General features: G+C 47.1%; 1 protein-coding gene across 9 annotated transcripts in view; it reads left to right on the top strand.

The window, feature by feature from the left end:
- Positions 1-365: 365 nt before the first annotated feature.
- SPTAN1 (spectrin alpha, non-erythrocytic 1) overlaps positions 366-15,668 on the top strand; it is a 60,084-nt gene continuing 44,781 nt past the window's right edge. For 4 of the 9 annotated variants that reach the window (XM_059072552.2, XM_059072551.2, XM_059072550.2 and 1 more), the window contains exons 1-3: positions 3,143-3,194; positions 10,555-10,794; positions 11,792-11,917. In XM_059072552.2, the coding sequence (XP_058928535.1) occupies positions 3,162-3,194; positions 10,555-10,794; positions 11,792-11,917 (399 nt within the window). In that variant the 5' untranslated portion in view covers positions 3,143-3,161. Of the gene's footprint in view, positions 475-3,141; positions 3,195-10,554; positions 10,795-11,791; positions 11,918-15,668 lie in introns of those variants that run through there. The other 5 variants (XM_059072548.2, XM_059072546.2, XM_059072545.2 and 2 more) reach the window with 2 other exon arrangements.

Here is a 15,668-nt window from a genome sequence, read left to right as displayed (position 1 = left end):
GGAGGATGCCAGCTGCGGGGAGGGCGGTGCGGCTGGAGCATCTCTGCCCGACTGGGCGGAGGCAGCGACTCCACTGCACCATCAACCCCCACCCCTGGCGCGCGCACTCTTCCTCCCCCACCCTGCCGCGGCCCTCCCGGGGCTCGACTCTTCCGCCGCATCGCCGCTTCGGCTCCTTCCGGGAGCGCTCGGCCCTTTCCGCCGGGTGATCGAGCTGCAAGCAGGCGGGAGCTCCGCCCCCTTTGGTTGGCCGGCGCTCGCCCCCGCCCCTCGTGCCGCGCTGCGGCGCTTCCCCCGAGCTCACGACCGCCCACCGCCGGAATGCGCGTGGCCGCCTATAAAAGGGGCGGGGCGCGCGCGTCGCCGCCACTACCCGCTGCGGAGCGAACGGGGAGGGACGGAGGCTGCTGAGCCCCGTCGGTTCCTCCAGCACCCCCGGCCCGACGCACCCACTGCCCTCACCCCCAGGAGCCGGTGAGAGGGGGAGCGGGCGAACTCAGGGCGGGAGCGAGGCCGAGGGCGGCCGACCCCTGGGCGGGGAGCCGGACGGCCCCTGGGTCAGGGCGGGGCCAACGCGCGGACAGGTGAGCCCGGCCGGCCTCGCCGCTCCCTCCGTCGGGCGGGGAACCGGGCGAGCCGGCCGCGACCGGCTTGTGGTGAGTGGGCTGCGGAGGAGCCGCCGGGCCGAGCCTGGGCGCCGGCCGCTGGAATGTCATTGACTGGGCGGAGGGGGCGGCGAGGCCGCCGGGTCCTTCCCCGCAGCCCAGGCTGGCTGCGGCCCCGCCCTGCTCCATCCGGCTGCGGCAGGTGGGGCGGGGGCTTCCTGGTCCGGATCGTTTCTCCATCCCCCTCTCCGCAGAGCGCTCCCCCCACCGTCCCCAATCCCTTCCCTCAGTGGGGAGCGACTTGTGCAGCTCCTTTTCTCAAATCCCCACCAGCAATTCCGGCCCAGCCCTTGAAGGAGGAAAAGCCGGGAGTAAAGGGCTCTTTGACCTTAATTTCATCCTGTGGGGCGGTTCTTGGCCTTCTCTGGACGGAGAGGTCCGAGACCGGCCATCTCCGTTTCTTATCTGTAATAAACATATTTTTCTTACCAACTGTGATTTGCTTGTAAATAGCAGGTAGGTGCGGCGCTTGCTTTGTATGAGACCCAAACCAAATAACTTAATAGCTTAAGAGTTCTTTTTTTTTTCTTGCCCGGAGACCGGGTCTTTCGAGTCGAGGACATAATTATTATTTGTCAGAAATTTTATAGCCATGCCGGTGTTGAATGATAGAGCAGCCTTTTGTTTGAAAGCAGTCCCTGCGAATTTCATTAGATGCTTCCCAAAGAAAATTGCTTTTAAAAGTCCCTGAGGTACTGGGTTAAAATGTATTTTAAACAAAGGGCTTGTCAAGGTTAAGGGTTGAATATGTTTTAAATTAAAAGCTTGACTAGGTTAGGAAGCTGGGTTGAGATGATGCTTGAACTGGCCAACACCTTGTCAAATGTCTTTTGTATAATAGATCCTAAACTATGTAGGCCCTTTGTTCTGTCTTCATCATGGTATTTTAGAAAAACTTACCATGATGGCTGTTAGGGAAGAAGAGAAAAGAGACCATATGAAATATTTTCAGAATGTGTTGAGAAATTGCGTCGTCATAGCAATTGGACTTAACTAAAACAGAATATGTCAAAGATGGAAGTGTGGGAGTGTCTGCAGCCAGGAAACAGAAAACCTGAAGAAAAGCGGTGGGAACACTCAGCTGTATGAAGCCATCGAGCCAAGGTTCCAACTCATCAGACTAGTCATGTATTTTCCCTTTTGTCTGCAGCTAATGTCAGCTTTTGAAAGGTCAAATTGAAGTCCGAGTTTTAAAAATGTGCTGCAGGAAAATAAAAACGTGCTGCCATAAGGGCCTCTGTGCAGGAAATTAACAGTAAGCCTTTTTTAGTAACTGGGCCAATATTACTCAAAGGGACCCTCAAAGTGTGTTAGCTGTTCTCCAGCTAACCTAGATGGAGTTCCGAGACTCAGGTGGATTTGCTCTCTGCTGGACAGGTGTGAGGCAGACCTGCAGTAAACGGTCAGCTGGGTAGCATTCTCCCATATGCTTTTGGTCTTTGGCAGGGCGTTTGTAGGAATCGAATAATTAGCAACCTGATACGTCACAGGCTCACGATATGAGCTTGTCAAGCAATCTCATGAACAGGTTTAGGTGGGGAGCTGTTTTTAAGTATATCTTTTGGTTCCCTGGGTTAGACTTAACTCTGCTTTTCCTTTACCAGCCTTCTTCCCTTGGGCGCAGGGGCGGCGGTGGGGGGGTGGCGACTGCAGATGCTGAGAAGTGGGTGTCAGGAGTAGTCCACAGTCCTGTCATTGCTGAACCTGCCCTGAGGACAGTGGGCACGAATCCGGCCTTGTAATCAGTCCTCCGTGGGCTATGCGAGGACTCCGCTAGTCGCGCGGTGGGTCTGCTGCAGCCCATCAGCTGTGGTGGGAGCAGGTAGAAGAATGCAGCACCCTGATGGCAAATGCCGACTCCAGGAATGCAGAGGAGGCCCACAGAACTGATCGCTTGGGGCCAGTGGGCAGGAGCGGCTGCGCTTGTACTTCCCTTCCACCTCTCTTGCATACTCCTTGGATGGGTTTTGAACAGGAGATAGTATTTTGTGAAGGAAGTGTCCCAGTAAACTAGGCCCAAGTTCGATCTTTGTAGCTTGAGTTCGTTCTTGTTTCTGATGACTTCACGAAATTATGCTATTTTATTACTGAATGGAAGGGGGTAGTACAGGAATCATCTAGTACCGGGAATCTCAGCTAATTTATGGAACGTGAATTGGGGGAGTGCACGTCTGGTGTTAAAAGGGATATTTAGTATTATTCAGGATTATTTGAAAATTGGGAAACTGAGACCCAGAAGAGGGTATGACGTGGCCAAGGCAGCACATCGGCTCAGACCAGAGAACCTTGGTTCTTCCTGCATTTTCAATTCCTGGTTTAGAAGCTCTGTGGAATGAGAAGGGCGCTGGGAAAATAGCTGAAATTTGATTTTTACCTGTATTCATATATTTTTAAAGATCTGTTTTCTTCATTGTGAAATTACTGTGTTCAGTTTGCCCTTAGAAGCTTGTTATCTTGCTCTTCGCCCTCCCTCTTCAGACGCCACATTTCTCCATCATGTTGTCATCGTTTCGTAAACGCAGAGTCCAGGTATTTGACCAGCATGCAGGAAATGTGTTATCTTTTCGGTTTTGCCTGGCTTGCAGTGAAGACACATATGTGTCAAAGAGGTTGAATGATCCAAAGAGAGGGGGAGAAAACCCTGCCTGCATGACCTGTTAAGCAAATTGGTTAGGGTTTGGGCTTTTGTTTGTTTTCTTTGGTGTTACATGAACAAAAATCTTAGTAGATCTATTCTAAAATTTCCAAAGCCTTTGTTTTTTTACCTTCCTCTCTTTAAGGCATGAATATATTAATTTCTTACCACCCTACTGGTGTCTGCATGTACTGTTTGCTGATTTTCTTAATTGATGGTTACTTGGTCCTTAAAAACCAAGGGACTAAACACATTATCTTAGATATTTAGAAAAAGTAATCTGAAAACATGTAAAAATAGTGTTTTTCAATTTGACAAATATTGTAAACTTGGGTTTGTTTCCTGTTTCCATTGATTTATGGTTTTTGCCACAATCCTTATGAAATGGAACTTGGATTTTCTTGTTTATAAAAAAAACTCACTACCCATGTTTTTATTTGTGTACAGTTTTTAAGTGTTTGCTAAATTGGACCTTTTTCAGAAAGAAAAATGCTTAAAATTAATGTCTTGATACCATATAAGCAGAAATATAAGCTCTGCAAATTTCTAGTGATTATGGGTGATAGATCCGAGGCAAGCCCTTTTATAAATCAGACTGGTTAATTGTTTAAACAAGGTTTATAAAAATGGGCACATTAGACCTTTTTCCTGTTTTGAATCTCAGTAACAGTATTTAACACCTCTCCTCTGGATTTTACAGGTTATAAAAGGTAAGTAGCCGCAAGGTAGTGTTTGGGAAGCATTCAGAAGTAAGTTTTCTCAGCCTTGCTTGGCGTTTCTGGATTTTGATGCAGTGCAGTGTGAATCTTTGGCTTCTTTAAGCTGAATCCCTGTTCACCTCTGCAGAACCCTGCTAACAAGTTGAAATGAATTAATCAGTTTGAAGGCTGACCTGCAGATCTACACTCCTGACTGGAATGTGGTTTAAGCAAAAATATTTCTGGTTTTTCCATGGTTAAAAGTCTTAATTTATATATTATTTACCTCTTTGCTTACCCTAAGGTCTACCACTAAAATCTGCAGCCGACCTGGTTTTGACTTAATTCGCTTAATCTGAGAATCAGGTGGCATCACAGTTTATTGTGCTCACCAGCTCTTCGGTGCTTTGTTCTCGGGAGCCCTTCCGCATCCGCATCCGTGGATGTAGTTCTCCTGCTTTGGAAATGTAAAATGTGCTGGCTTTCTAAGCCAGGGGAAAAAAGGCATTGTTGGTTCTGCACCTTTGGGCTCTGACTAAGCAACAGAAACAGAACCGATGGATGGCTCCTCTGACATTTTGCTCAGGGGTGACGCTTATGAATTTTTCCGTAGAGCCAAATGCTCTCTTCATCCTGTTAGTCCTGAAAATCCCTTGCCCCGCAAAACAATATATCTGATGTCCTGCCTGAGGTCTGAATTCATCTGGCCGCGTTCCAAACGCGCCTGTCTGCCACATTCAGCTCGCTAAGATGTCGGCACTCCCAGACCTTTGTTTCCAAATAGGCACTCCTCATGTCTTCACGACAATTTTACTCTCTTCTGAGGGTCCAGAGGGTAACTCTGACTAGTGAATTCTTCCCACTCTCCAAGATCTGCGTGAGGGTGTCCTAAGCTACCCACTCACTGGAGGGGCCAAGTGAGCAGAGTTGGAAGCATTTGACCTCTGGTTTGAAAGTGTGTCTCCACAGTCTTTTCTGTTGCTTAACAGTGTCCTTCCCACCCACTGCCTCTCCCCGCCCTCCCGGAGACAGACACCTCCCCTTGCACAGTGGTCTTATAGCTTCTGTGGATGCGGGTAAGGCTTTAAAAACTTCCCTAAGTACATAGCAAGAACTGCCTCGAACAGCTGTCTGTTGGCAGTTGTCAAGAAGACAAAGATATTAATTAACGGCTAGCTTCTTTTGTAGGACTCATTTTACGTTGATAATGTGTATAAGTTGGTGTTGGTTATGAGGAGTCATTCTCATGCATGACTTTGGATTAAACCAGAACTTTCTAGCCAAGATTCGTATCTTGGTTTTCTTCTCAGAGATCTAGCTGTATTGTAAGAATGCTGACAAGTTCTTTTTATTTATTACAATAGAGGATATAGTTGTAATTCCTGTTTTATCCTCTGTGCTCAATTCACATTACTTGCTGAATGGTGCAGCTAACATTTTGACTGCTGCATTGCAGCAGCATTTAAAAATAGCCAGTCTTCTCTAATAATTATTTGCCAAAATACAACCTTTTTTCTTCATTTCCCTTAAATGGGAACCTGTCCTTAAACAGAGAGTACATTTAGCCCTTCCTCGGCTCTCCTTCATTAGCCACAAACATAGACCTGATTGACAAAATCAGAGTTGAGATAAGCAGTCAGTTGATTGCTGTCCTGGAATTTGGCTCCTTTGCGGTTTTTAGGCAGTTAGTGGAATCGATAGATAGGCTGGTATGGTTGGAGATTTTTTTTTTTTTTTTTATGGCACATTTCCCAAAATCTTCCGTTCTAGCTCTTAAAAGGTGTTAATCCCATTAAGGCTGGGAACAGCCCAGGGCATTCTCTGTGGAGTATGCCCTATCAGTCAGCTGCACATTTCTGGCCTGGGGTGGAGTTCTTGCAGAGTGCAGCAGCCTCAGGGAACACTGTGCACACAGGCAGAGTCCAGAAAATTCCACTAACTCACAGAGTTTTGGGTGAGAGGTTGTAGCACCTTTGGGTGGCAATAGTTCTTTGGAGATAGGAGATTTTTTCCTGTGTTTAATGTAGCCTGTGGAAATGAGCCATTTAGGAGCAAAGAGAAACTGGAGCTTGTATAGAGACAGCTCCCTAACAGGAGAAGGGGTGGGGGGAACTGCTGCTAACCTGTCATCCTCGACTCCTGTAATCACGCCCATGGAAACTCTGAGTGCTCACAGCAGTGGGAGAGCACTGCTGACTTTCAGATGCCCAGCTTCCTGGAGACAGCCAGTTGTGACTTGGCCAAGCTCCCACCTACTGGCGTCAGCTGATCTACTGCAGGAAAGAAAAGTCCATTATTGCCTGACCAAAGCACTTGGTATAGAATTGACTCGTTCTACTTCACTGGGGTGACAAAGAGGGCCTTTTAGGTTGGTTAACTTCAGCAGCGCCTCCTGGACTGTCTCCCTGGATTGGTAGCGTCAGGTCAGCCAGCGGAACCCAGGCCGAGGTGCTTGCTCAGGGGGAACCTTTTCAGTATTATCATGTTGGGAATTCTTTTTTCGTCAGAAAGGGCTGCTTCCGAATGTGATCGTGTAGAGATTTCCATGGCAGCTAAAGGAAATGCAGTGAGTCCTGTCATCTGGGGAGGCAGGACAAACACCATAGACGTAAATTAAAGACTGAGGCATCCTGTAGAAAGGCACATACAGTGGAGCTATTGTTACGTGCATAACTAGCTATACATTCCTTGGAAATTTTATAAGCAAGCAAATTAGACACACAGTTTCCTACTGTTTCTCCACCAAACTGTTTCCGGAGAGATGAGAACAAAGGAAGTATATAAATATTCTTAACACTAATTGTTTACTAACTTTAAGAAGACTCAATCTTAAAAAAATTAATTTTGATTTTTTTTTTAATGATTTATATATGCTCCTTCCCCCTTTTTTTTCACCCCTCAAGTGGGGATGGAAAGGATACGAGGTAGTAAAAGGAAGTAATAAATAACTGAACAGCCTTTAACAAAGAGTGTCAGCTCTGACCATGTTAAGAATCACTGGCGCTAACATGCTGCTCTGGGAACTGGGGCACCCTGGGTCACCCTAGCTCTGCAACTTGCTTATTAGATGATCTTTTGTCTCCTGACCACTTAATAATGAAGTGACAGCAGTTTCTCTGTTTCTAAGCTCAGAGTGTAATTGACTCTCTAAATGTGTGCTGAGTTCTGTGGTCAGAGAGTAAGATAAGGTCTCCCTAAAGAACGTACAGAAACCCAGGAGAAGACAGTAATCACGTGGCAGAATGTGACGTGATGTGGCTCTGAGGGGGCCAGAGAGGGAGTGAGGGCTTCTGATTCAGGGCTGCAGAGAGGACGGCGTAGTTGCTTTAGACTTGGAGGGGTTTGAATGGTATTAATGGTCGAGTTGGGAGTGGGGGAGAAGAGAACATTTTGGCCAGAGGGAACTTTCTGGTTTGGGAAGTGGACCTGCCCTGGGCCTGTACCTTGGGGTTGATGAGGGAGTTTGATGTAAGGTATGCCTGGAGCAGGTCACGCAGGTGAATGAGTGAATGGTAAATGTGGCCGGACCAAGATCCCAAAGAGGCCGATGTCCTGGGGCAGCAGCGTAAACCAGAACTGCCCTGTTCTTAACAGACCTTTCCTTTGTCAAGGTTACCCTCGGTTTTTGGTTTTAAGGACTCTCTTGAAACCCATTTTAAGAATAGAAACTATTTTTTTTTAGACACAGATATCTATTGATGATACAAAACTGTGCCTTCTTGAACTTGATTTCCCCAAGGTCCCACCCTGCCAGCGTGAAAAGAGCAGTTATCCGGGTGTGGGCCACCCACGCTCAGTAATTCAGGTCTGGTCATTAGGTTGACACCCCGTGGTGTAGCTTCAGTCAGCACATTCCAGCTGTTCATTCAGCCACCAAATCTAGCTGTTACCTCGCCAGAATTCCAGTTTCACGATACAGAAATGAAACTGGGGTGGACTACTGAGCTCTCTCCACCCTTCACAGAGGAGCTCAGGGCTGCTTCTCCAGCACTCAAGCAAACATTTGTTAATGACATCTGTCTGCTAGAAATCGGGACACAATCGGGACTTCCCTGGTGGTCCAGTGGTTAAGACTACGCCTTCCAGTGTGGGGCATCAGGGAGCTAAGTAAGATCTTGTGGCCAAAAACCAAAATGGAGAACAGAAGCAACATTGTCACAAATTCAGTAAAGACTTTAAAAATGGTCCACATCAAAAAATCCATTAAAAAAAAGAAAGAAAGAAAGAAAGAAATCGGGACACAACAACAAAGATTACATTGCTCAGTGTCATTATACCGTGAGAAGTATGTTCAAGTGCTTTGTAAATCTACAGAAAAATGTGATTAAATCAGAGAACGAGGGAGGAGCCTTGAGTACAGCTTGGTAAGGAGGCCAGATCCCTGCAGCTTCCTCATTTCAGCTCCTACTGAGACATGAATGGGAGTTATCCGGACAGAGGAGAGACAGAACATTCTGGGCAAAGGAAGCCTGAGCAACTGACTTGGAGTCTTTAGAGAGAATCACGTGTTTGGGAAGAGGGTATTTCTCTGTGCCAAGAGGGTACGGGGCATGGGTGAGACATATCAGTCAGGTGTGCTGGGCCATATTGGAAGGTTCAACTAAAGAGGTAGATTCTTTCCTCTCTCAGAAGGGAGTGATGAAAGGTTTTAAAGCAAGGGAATGACCTGGCAAAGAATATGTTTCTTGTTAGAGTCAAACAAGTACATTGGACTTTGTGGGAGAAAAACAATAAAGATAACTGGTTAATACGTGGAGAGTAATTTGGAAGGAATGGTGATGGGGCTAAAATCCCCTCACGTTCTCTCCCTAGGAAGCTAGGTCTCTTCATAGAAAAGATAGGCCTCAGAGTTGGTTAAAGCTGCTTTTCTCTCTGAAGAGCTGGAAACTTTCCCCCGAGCTTAGCAGTATTGTTTATCTCACAGCTGGATGGGGGCAGGGAGTGGGGGGCACACAGTGGCCTCCAGACCTAATCCTTAGCCAGCTTATCCTTTCCCGTCGGAGCTGTCAGATATGTTTCCTGGGCAGCACAGTTTTTATATCTTGTATAAATTATGGAACAAGAGCCGGAGAGACCATAAAGCTTATCTGGGCTGCTGTTTCACCAAGTCACAGACTCTTCTCTGTAGAATGTAATTTTAAAGTTAGAAGGGTCTTGGGACCATCTCATTTTCAACTGGTGTTTTTAGTCATTCTGGGAAATTGAGACACAGAGAGGGAAGGCAGCTCGTACAAGGTCACATGTTACTGACAAATTTACATGCTGTTTGTCATTAGTGTGTACCTATTTCCTTCTGTGGGTCCTTCCTTGGTTAGAGGATAAAATGGCTTATTTCTGAGAGAAGAGCAGGTAGCATATTCTGGGTTTGTCCCATAAATAGGTCAGATTTTCTTCTTGACGTTAAAGGCTGGTGAAACTGTCCAGATCTGAGAGTTTAAAGTTGGGGTACGTTGAGTGCTATGGGGAAGTACCACCTACTCAATTAGCCTGTGTTTGTGGCTAACTGGAGCAGGTAAGAGTCAGGTAGGGTAAATCTTTCACCACACCTTTTTTTTTTTTTTTTAAGATATGCTGTGATTTTCTTTTAATTTTGTGCATTCGGATGAAGCAAAGCCTGTTCATTGCCCAGCCTGAAGGAGATTGTAGGATTGACTTTGGGGTGACTGAGAAATCCACTACTTTAGGTAAATTCTATTGGATTTTGATGTTAAAGACCCAGTTACTGGGCTTCCCTGGTGGTGCGGTGGTTAGGAATCCGCCCGCCAACGCAGGGGACACGGGTTCGAGCCCTGGTCCGGGAAGATCCCACATGCCGCGGAGCAACTAAGCCCGTGCGCCACAACTACTGAGCCTGCGCTCTAGAGCCCGCGAGCCACAACTGCTGAAGCTCACATGCTGCAACTACTGAAGCCTGCGCACCTAGAGCCCGTGCTCCACATCAAGCGAAGCCACAGCAATGAGAAGCCTGCACGCCACAATGAAGAGTAGCCCCCGCTCACCGCAACTAGAGGAAGCCCACACACAACAGAGAAAACCCAACGCAGCCCCAAAAAATAAATTAATTTTTTTAAAAAAAGACTCAAGTTACTTGATAATCATTCCCTTTTCTTCAGTGAATAACAGGCTGAGATCTAGGAAGATAGAAAAACTGAATTAAGAGTAAATGTTTTCTAATCTCCACACCATGAAATGCACAGACCAGATGAGAGGACTGTTGAATGGATTTCTCAGTAATTCTTTGAGCTCCAAAGTTGGTGTTTCCTTTGAATTCTCAAGGCTCTATAGAATTGACAGTGTAAACCATATTTCTCCCCTTCGCGTTTCTCGCCTGGTCTCATTGCAGTGTTGGTAAGGCATCCTCTGAGGGGCCTACTTGGGCAGCCATTTTTTACGAGGGAATGGGGCCTGGGCTTCACTGTTAGCTCCTGAGAAGGGACCGCTTTCAATTCATTTGTCTGCTTGGGCTCTCATAATTCTTTATTTCCTTCCAAGAGGCTAATGCCATTAAGTCTATTTTGGTGTCATGTGCTTACTTCAGGACTTTCTGTCTTTTCAGAAAATGGACCCAAGCGGGGTCAAAGTGCTGGAGACAGCAGAGGACATCCAGGAGAGGAGGCAGCAGGTCCTGGACAGATACCACCGCTTCAAGGAGCTTTCGACGCTTAGGCGCCAGAAGCTTGAAGATTCGTACCGATTCCAGTTTTTCCAAAGAGATGCTGAGGAGCTGGAGAAATGGATTCAGGAGAAACTTCAGATTGCATCTGATGAGAACTATAAAGACCCAACCAACCTGCAGGTGTGTCTGAGATGCCCGCCCAGACTCTAGCGCTCAGATGTCTTTGGCCAGAATTTATACAGATCTAATTATGACCTTGAGAGGTTGAATGTAGATCAGACATAAGGAAGGACTAACTCACTATTCTGAGAAGCCCTTAGTGATTGTATTGGTGAGCATGAATGTGGAACCCTGCAGGTTTTAATTTATCTTTTGCGGATGCTTTAAGCTGGCGGTTCTCAGTCCACTGCCTTACAACTATTGGTGATCCTTCATCACTTTTCAGGGGAGGTCTGGTTTGACCTCTTGGGATATGTGTTTTTGAGAAAGGTATGCTAACAGTGTTGTCGCTTGTGAAAATTTGTATAGCTGGTTTTGGGTTTGTTTTTTTTTTTTTTTTTTTTTTTAAAAAAGCCTTTCTTCTTGTTGATTTTGGTGAAAGACTTTTTTTTAGCAAGTGGAACAGTGGTTGTACCCATGGTTCTTTTACTATGCCAAAGTCGTCTGAGAAGAGAAAATGATGGATGCTGGTTTAGGTGCAGGCCCTGCCCAGCTCAGCCTGTGAGTAAAGAGAGGTATTGAGAAATGGAATGTATCAAGTCAATCAAAGAGTATGGCTTCTAAAGCCAGCTAAAAAAGGTTGTATCATGAAGGAATGGATGCATTAGTCAAAGATAAACACTACGTGCTAAGAAGGCTCTCAGTATGGTTCTGTATTTCTAAAAGGGATTGGATGTCCATAAAGGCTAATTTCCTGATCCACAAGAAAATTATGATATTTTGGAGCATCTTGCTGTCTGCAAAGTTGTGGTCCTCGATGGCCAAGCTTTCAGAGGGCAAGTCCAGATGCAGGCAGAGCATTTGAGTAATTGAACCGGTAGGGAGCTGGTTGGGAGACTGAGTGAGGCCTCCATAGAGGGAGGGAGTGGGACGCAGGAGGGGAGGAATAACAGGGAGCCGGGGGCAGAATGGCACGCGCCAAGGCGCACGTGTGGCTCATCTCTCGGTCCACTGACAGGGCAAGCTGCAGAAGCATCAGGCCTTCGAAGCCGAGGTGCAGGCCAACTCGGGAGCCATCGTGAAGCTGGATGAAACTGGCAACCTCATGATCTCGGAAGGGCACTTCGCGTCCGAAACCATCCGGGTGAGTAAGAGCGGTGCGTGGTACGGGTGGCCTTCCTCTCTGGTCGGTAGAGGAATGTGGATTGATGCTTACATGTAAATTGGGGTTCCTAAAAAGATAGATTTTTCTAGCTTTTTAAAGGAATTTGTGAAGTATCCTGGTGGAGTTACCCAACTCCTGCTTTTGTAATATGATTCAGTATGTCTATAAACAAGCGTTTGTGTACTCAGTGAGGAGATTAATGTTCTTTTTGTAGAACAAATTAGGATGCAATTAGACTTTAAAGAAGACTGCGTATCTTAAACTTTTAACGTTTTCAGATGGTAATTGGGTGGGAGAGCATGTTAGTGAAATTGGTGAATTTAGGGATTAGGACACAAAGATGAACAGGATTAATCACAGACACTGTAAAGTTCTCTGTTGGAAAGCTTGCTCTCTGGATCTGGGTGCCTTTTGCCCCGGGAGGGATTTACTGAGGTCTTGTCAGCAAGCCTGTTAAAGGTCCAGCTGTGAGGAATGACGTGTGGTACCTGTTGGCCGGTGACTGTGGCGATGTAGCTTACTTTGAAGCAGGGGTCCTCAAACTTGGTCTGGCTTGTTTGGGTGCCATTTGTCGAGGCTGGGGCAACAACTGGTCTTTCTCTGCTTTGTTGAACATTTCCAATACCAAGGTATTAAGGGCAAACAAGCCTCTTTAGGATGAAGCGTGCATGCTTAGTTTCTCATAACTGGATGCTCTCATCTATCTTCGATTTCCTTCTTATCTGTCTCTGTGTTTTGTTCTTTGTCTTCCAAAGTCTCATTCCATTGAGGGACCAACCTTTCAGTCCTTGACCTGTGGAGGCAGTCCCAAAGACTAAGATGAAAGCCACGTTCTTAAGCCCCAGCTAGAAATGTTTCATCCTCTACTGTTCCCTGAGACCCACAGTGGAACATCCACAGGGATTTCATTCCCTTAGGTTCTGGTCTAGTAAATAGTTAACTGTGTCTCTTTTGCTCTAATATACTCTGCAGTCTTATACTGAAGACTTGCACTTAGCCTTAAGCTTATTATTAATAATAAACTATTACTAGTAATGATTGTAAACAGGCAATAAAAGTATATTCTAGGGCTTCCCTGGTGGCGCAGTGGTTGAGAGTCCGCCTGCCGATGCGGGGGACACGGGTTCCTGCCCCGGTCCGGAAAGATCCCACATGCCGCGGAGCAGCTAGGTGCGTGAGCCATGGCCACTGAGCCTGCACGTCCAGAGGCTGTGCTCCACAACGGGAGAGGCAACAACAGTGAGAGGCCCGCGTAACGTGAAAAAATAAAAAATAAATTCTAAATGCTATATGCCAACTATTTAATTACTACATTCAACCCATGCAGGCAATATAATACGTGTCTCTGCAATTAAATACAAAGACATGGGACTTCCCTGGCGGTCCGGTGGTTAAGACTTTGTGCTTCCACTGCAGGGGGCGTGGGTTTGATTCCTGGTTGGGGAACTAAGATCCCGCATGCCGCGTGGCACGGCCAAGAAAGTACAAAGATGAATCTGCTTAGTTCCCCACTCTTGTATATAGTCTTACTGTAAATGAAATCAGCCAGAGTGCCGATTTGCTGATTCAGCTGCTCTGTATTAGTTTAACCAGTTTACAGATGGGGAATATGAGAAATAGATCAAGTGTTTGTCTTTAGTAATTAATGTGGGGGAGGGAGACCCAAAGCTCTCTTCATTCCCCTCTTCCCTGTTTAGAGATCTTATTAAAGCAGAATTTGAGGGACTTCCCTGGTGGCGCAGTGGTTAAGAATCCACCTGCCAATGCAGGGGACACAGGTTCAAGCCCTGGTCCGGGAAGATCCCACATGCCGCAGAGCAACTAAGCCCCTGCGCCACAACCACTGAGCCTGCTCTCTAGAGCCCGCGAGCCACAACTACTGAAGCCCATGCACTCTAGGGCCTGTGCTTCGCAACGAGAAGCCACCACAATGAGAAGCCTGCACACTGCAATGAACAGCAGCCCCCGCTCGCCGCAACTAGAGAGAGCCCGCGTGCAGCAACAAAGACCCAACACAGCCAAAAATAAATAAATTTATAAAAAAAAAATTACTGTTAGCTACTATTTGTTATGAAGCTGTTAATAGCTATTTATGTGTGAACACTTTGCCTAGGACTTTTACATACGTTATCTCTAATCTTCACAAGAAGCTTGCAAGGTAGCCATAGTATAGAAGCGTAGAAGCTGAGGCTCGGAGAATTTTGAGCACCTTGCTCAGTTTCCCACAGCTAATAGGAGACAGAACCAGTGTTTCAATCTACTCCTTTCTTTAGTTACAGTTATTCACTGTTTTCCCAGCCCGAGTTTCATTCCTATCAGCTTTCCTTTCTTTTCCCCCAACTGCTTCTCCGAAAGCTGCTGCTGCTCGCTCAGGCCCCTGTCGAGAACTTTGCCTGAGTCAGCCGGGGTTCTCCTCCACCCTGCCAGCTGTCGGTGCGTCCCCTAAGCGCACCTGCCTCCCTGCCCGCTCGCGCGCTCAGACACCAGCAAGCTTGTGAAACTGGCCTCTGTCAAAACTGCCGTGTTGACAAGAGGAGACACACTGGGGGTGGCCCCGGTTCTTCCCTCGAGGGTATGGAAATGGGATTGGGAGAGACTGACTTGTAGGTGAGGATTTTCTTGAGCCTTCTGTGGCCTCATTTTAATTTGAGCAAAGGGGGGACTTCCCTGGCGGTCCAGTGGTTAAGACTCCACGCTTCCACCGCAGGGGGTGCAGGTTCCATCCCTGGTCGCGGAACCAAGATCCCGTATGCAGCACGGTGTGGCCAAAAAATTTTTTAAAAAAAAGAAAAAAGCAAAGGGTTCTTATTTAATCCCTGCGTTCGTGCTCCCAGGTCCCACGGTCGTCCTGGCTTGGTGATTGACCTGGCCGGGTAACTCGGTAGCTTGGTTTGGCAGAGGCAACATTAACGTAGAGGAAGGTGGGTGGGGTGTGAAGACTGCTTGCGTCCTGGATAACCTGTCTGTCACCGGTTTAGACTTTCACACCGTACCGGACGGCGTGGCGCCCCATAGTGACCGCCACCCACATTGGCTCCCACATCCGAGTAGGTGGAGTATTGACTTGCTGTTGGTTGCCTTTTCCCCCTTGCCTGGGAATGCCTTCCACTTCCTTCTCAGTGGTGGACTCCGGTTTGAACCATCAGCGATGGAAGTGATTGCAGTGGTGGAAGTGAATTGTGTGCGCCTTTATTTTCCTCCCAGTGCTTTCTCCTTTCAAATGAACCACCAGTACTTGCTCCTAAGAGAATCCACCCATGTTGACTCTCCCGTGGCGCTTTCACCTTTCCAGTTCGCGGGGAGTGGTACCTCAACGATGGGTGGACCCCGGGTTTCTCTCCCGGTGCTGTTTGTGTTTGTGTCACTCGTTTCTGTCCGTGTCATACAGACACTCCCAGTATCTTGGGTAGGAATAATCAACACCGAGAGATTGGGTCAGAGCGCCAGACTGCATCGCCTCAGCTTCAGTTGGTGATAATCCCCCTAGTTCTTGACGAGTCCTCGCTAGGACTGTGCCATGAGAACCCAAAATGCTGGGAAGTGACTGTTTGGGCCTGTGGCTGCTACCTTGGCGCAGCTTGATGTAAACCTCACTTGGGATGTACTGTATGTACCACAAGCTGCATCTTTTCACGAAGCGCCAAAACAGCTTCTGCCAGGAAACCTCTTTGATAGCTGATTGTGTTTCGGGACCCCATCTTTTTACCTTTATACTAAGGTTTTCCTCTTT

This window comes from Kogia breviceps, chromosome 8 (genome assembly GCF_026419965.1).
Source record: "Kogia breviceps isolate mKogBre1 chromosome 8, mKogBre1 haplotype 1, whole genome shotgun sequence".
NCBI classification, from domain to species: Eukaryota; Metazoa; Chordata; class Mammalia; order Artiodactyla; family Physeteridae; genus Kogia; species Kogia breviceps.
The sequence above is the reverse complement of the archived record's forward strand: the minus strand, read 5'-3'. Positions and strand labels throughout refer to the sequence as shown.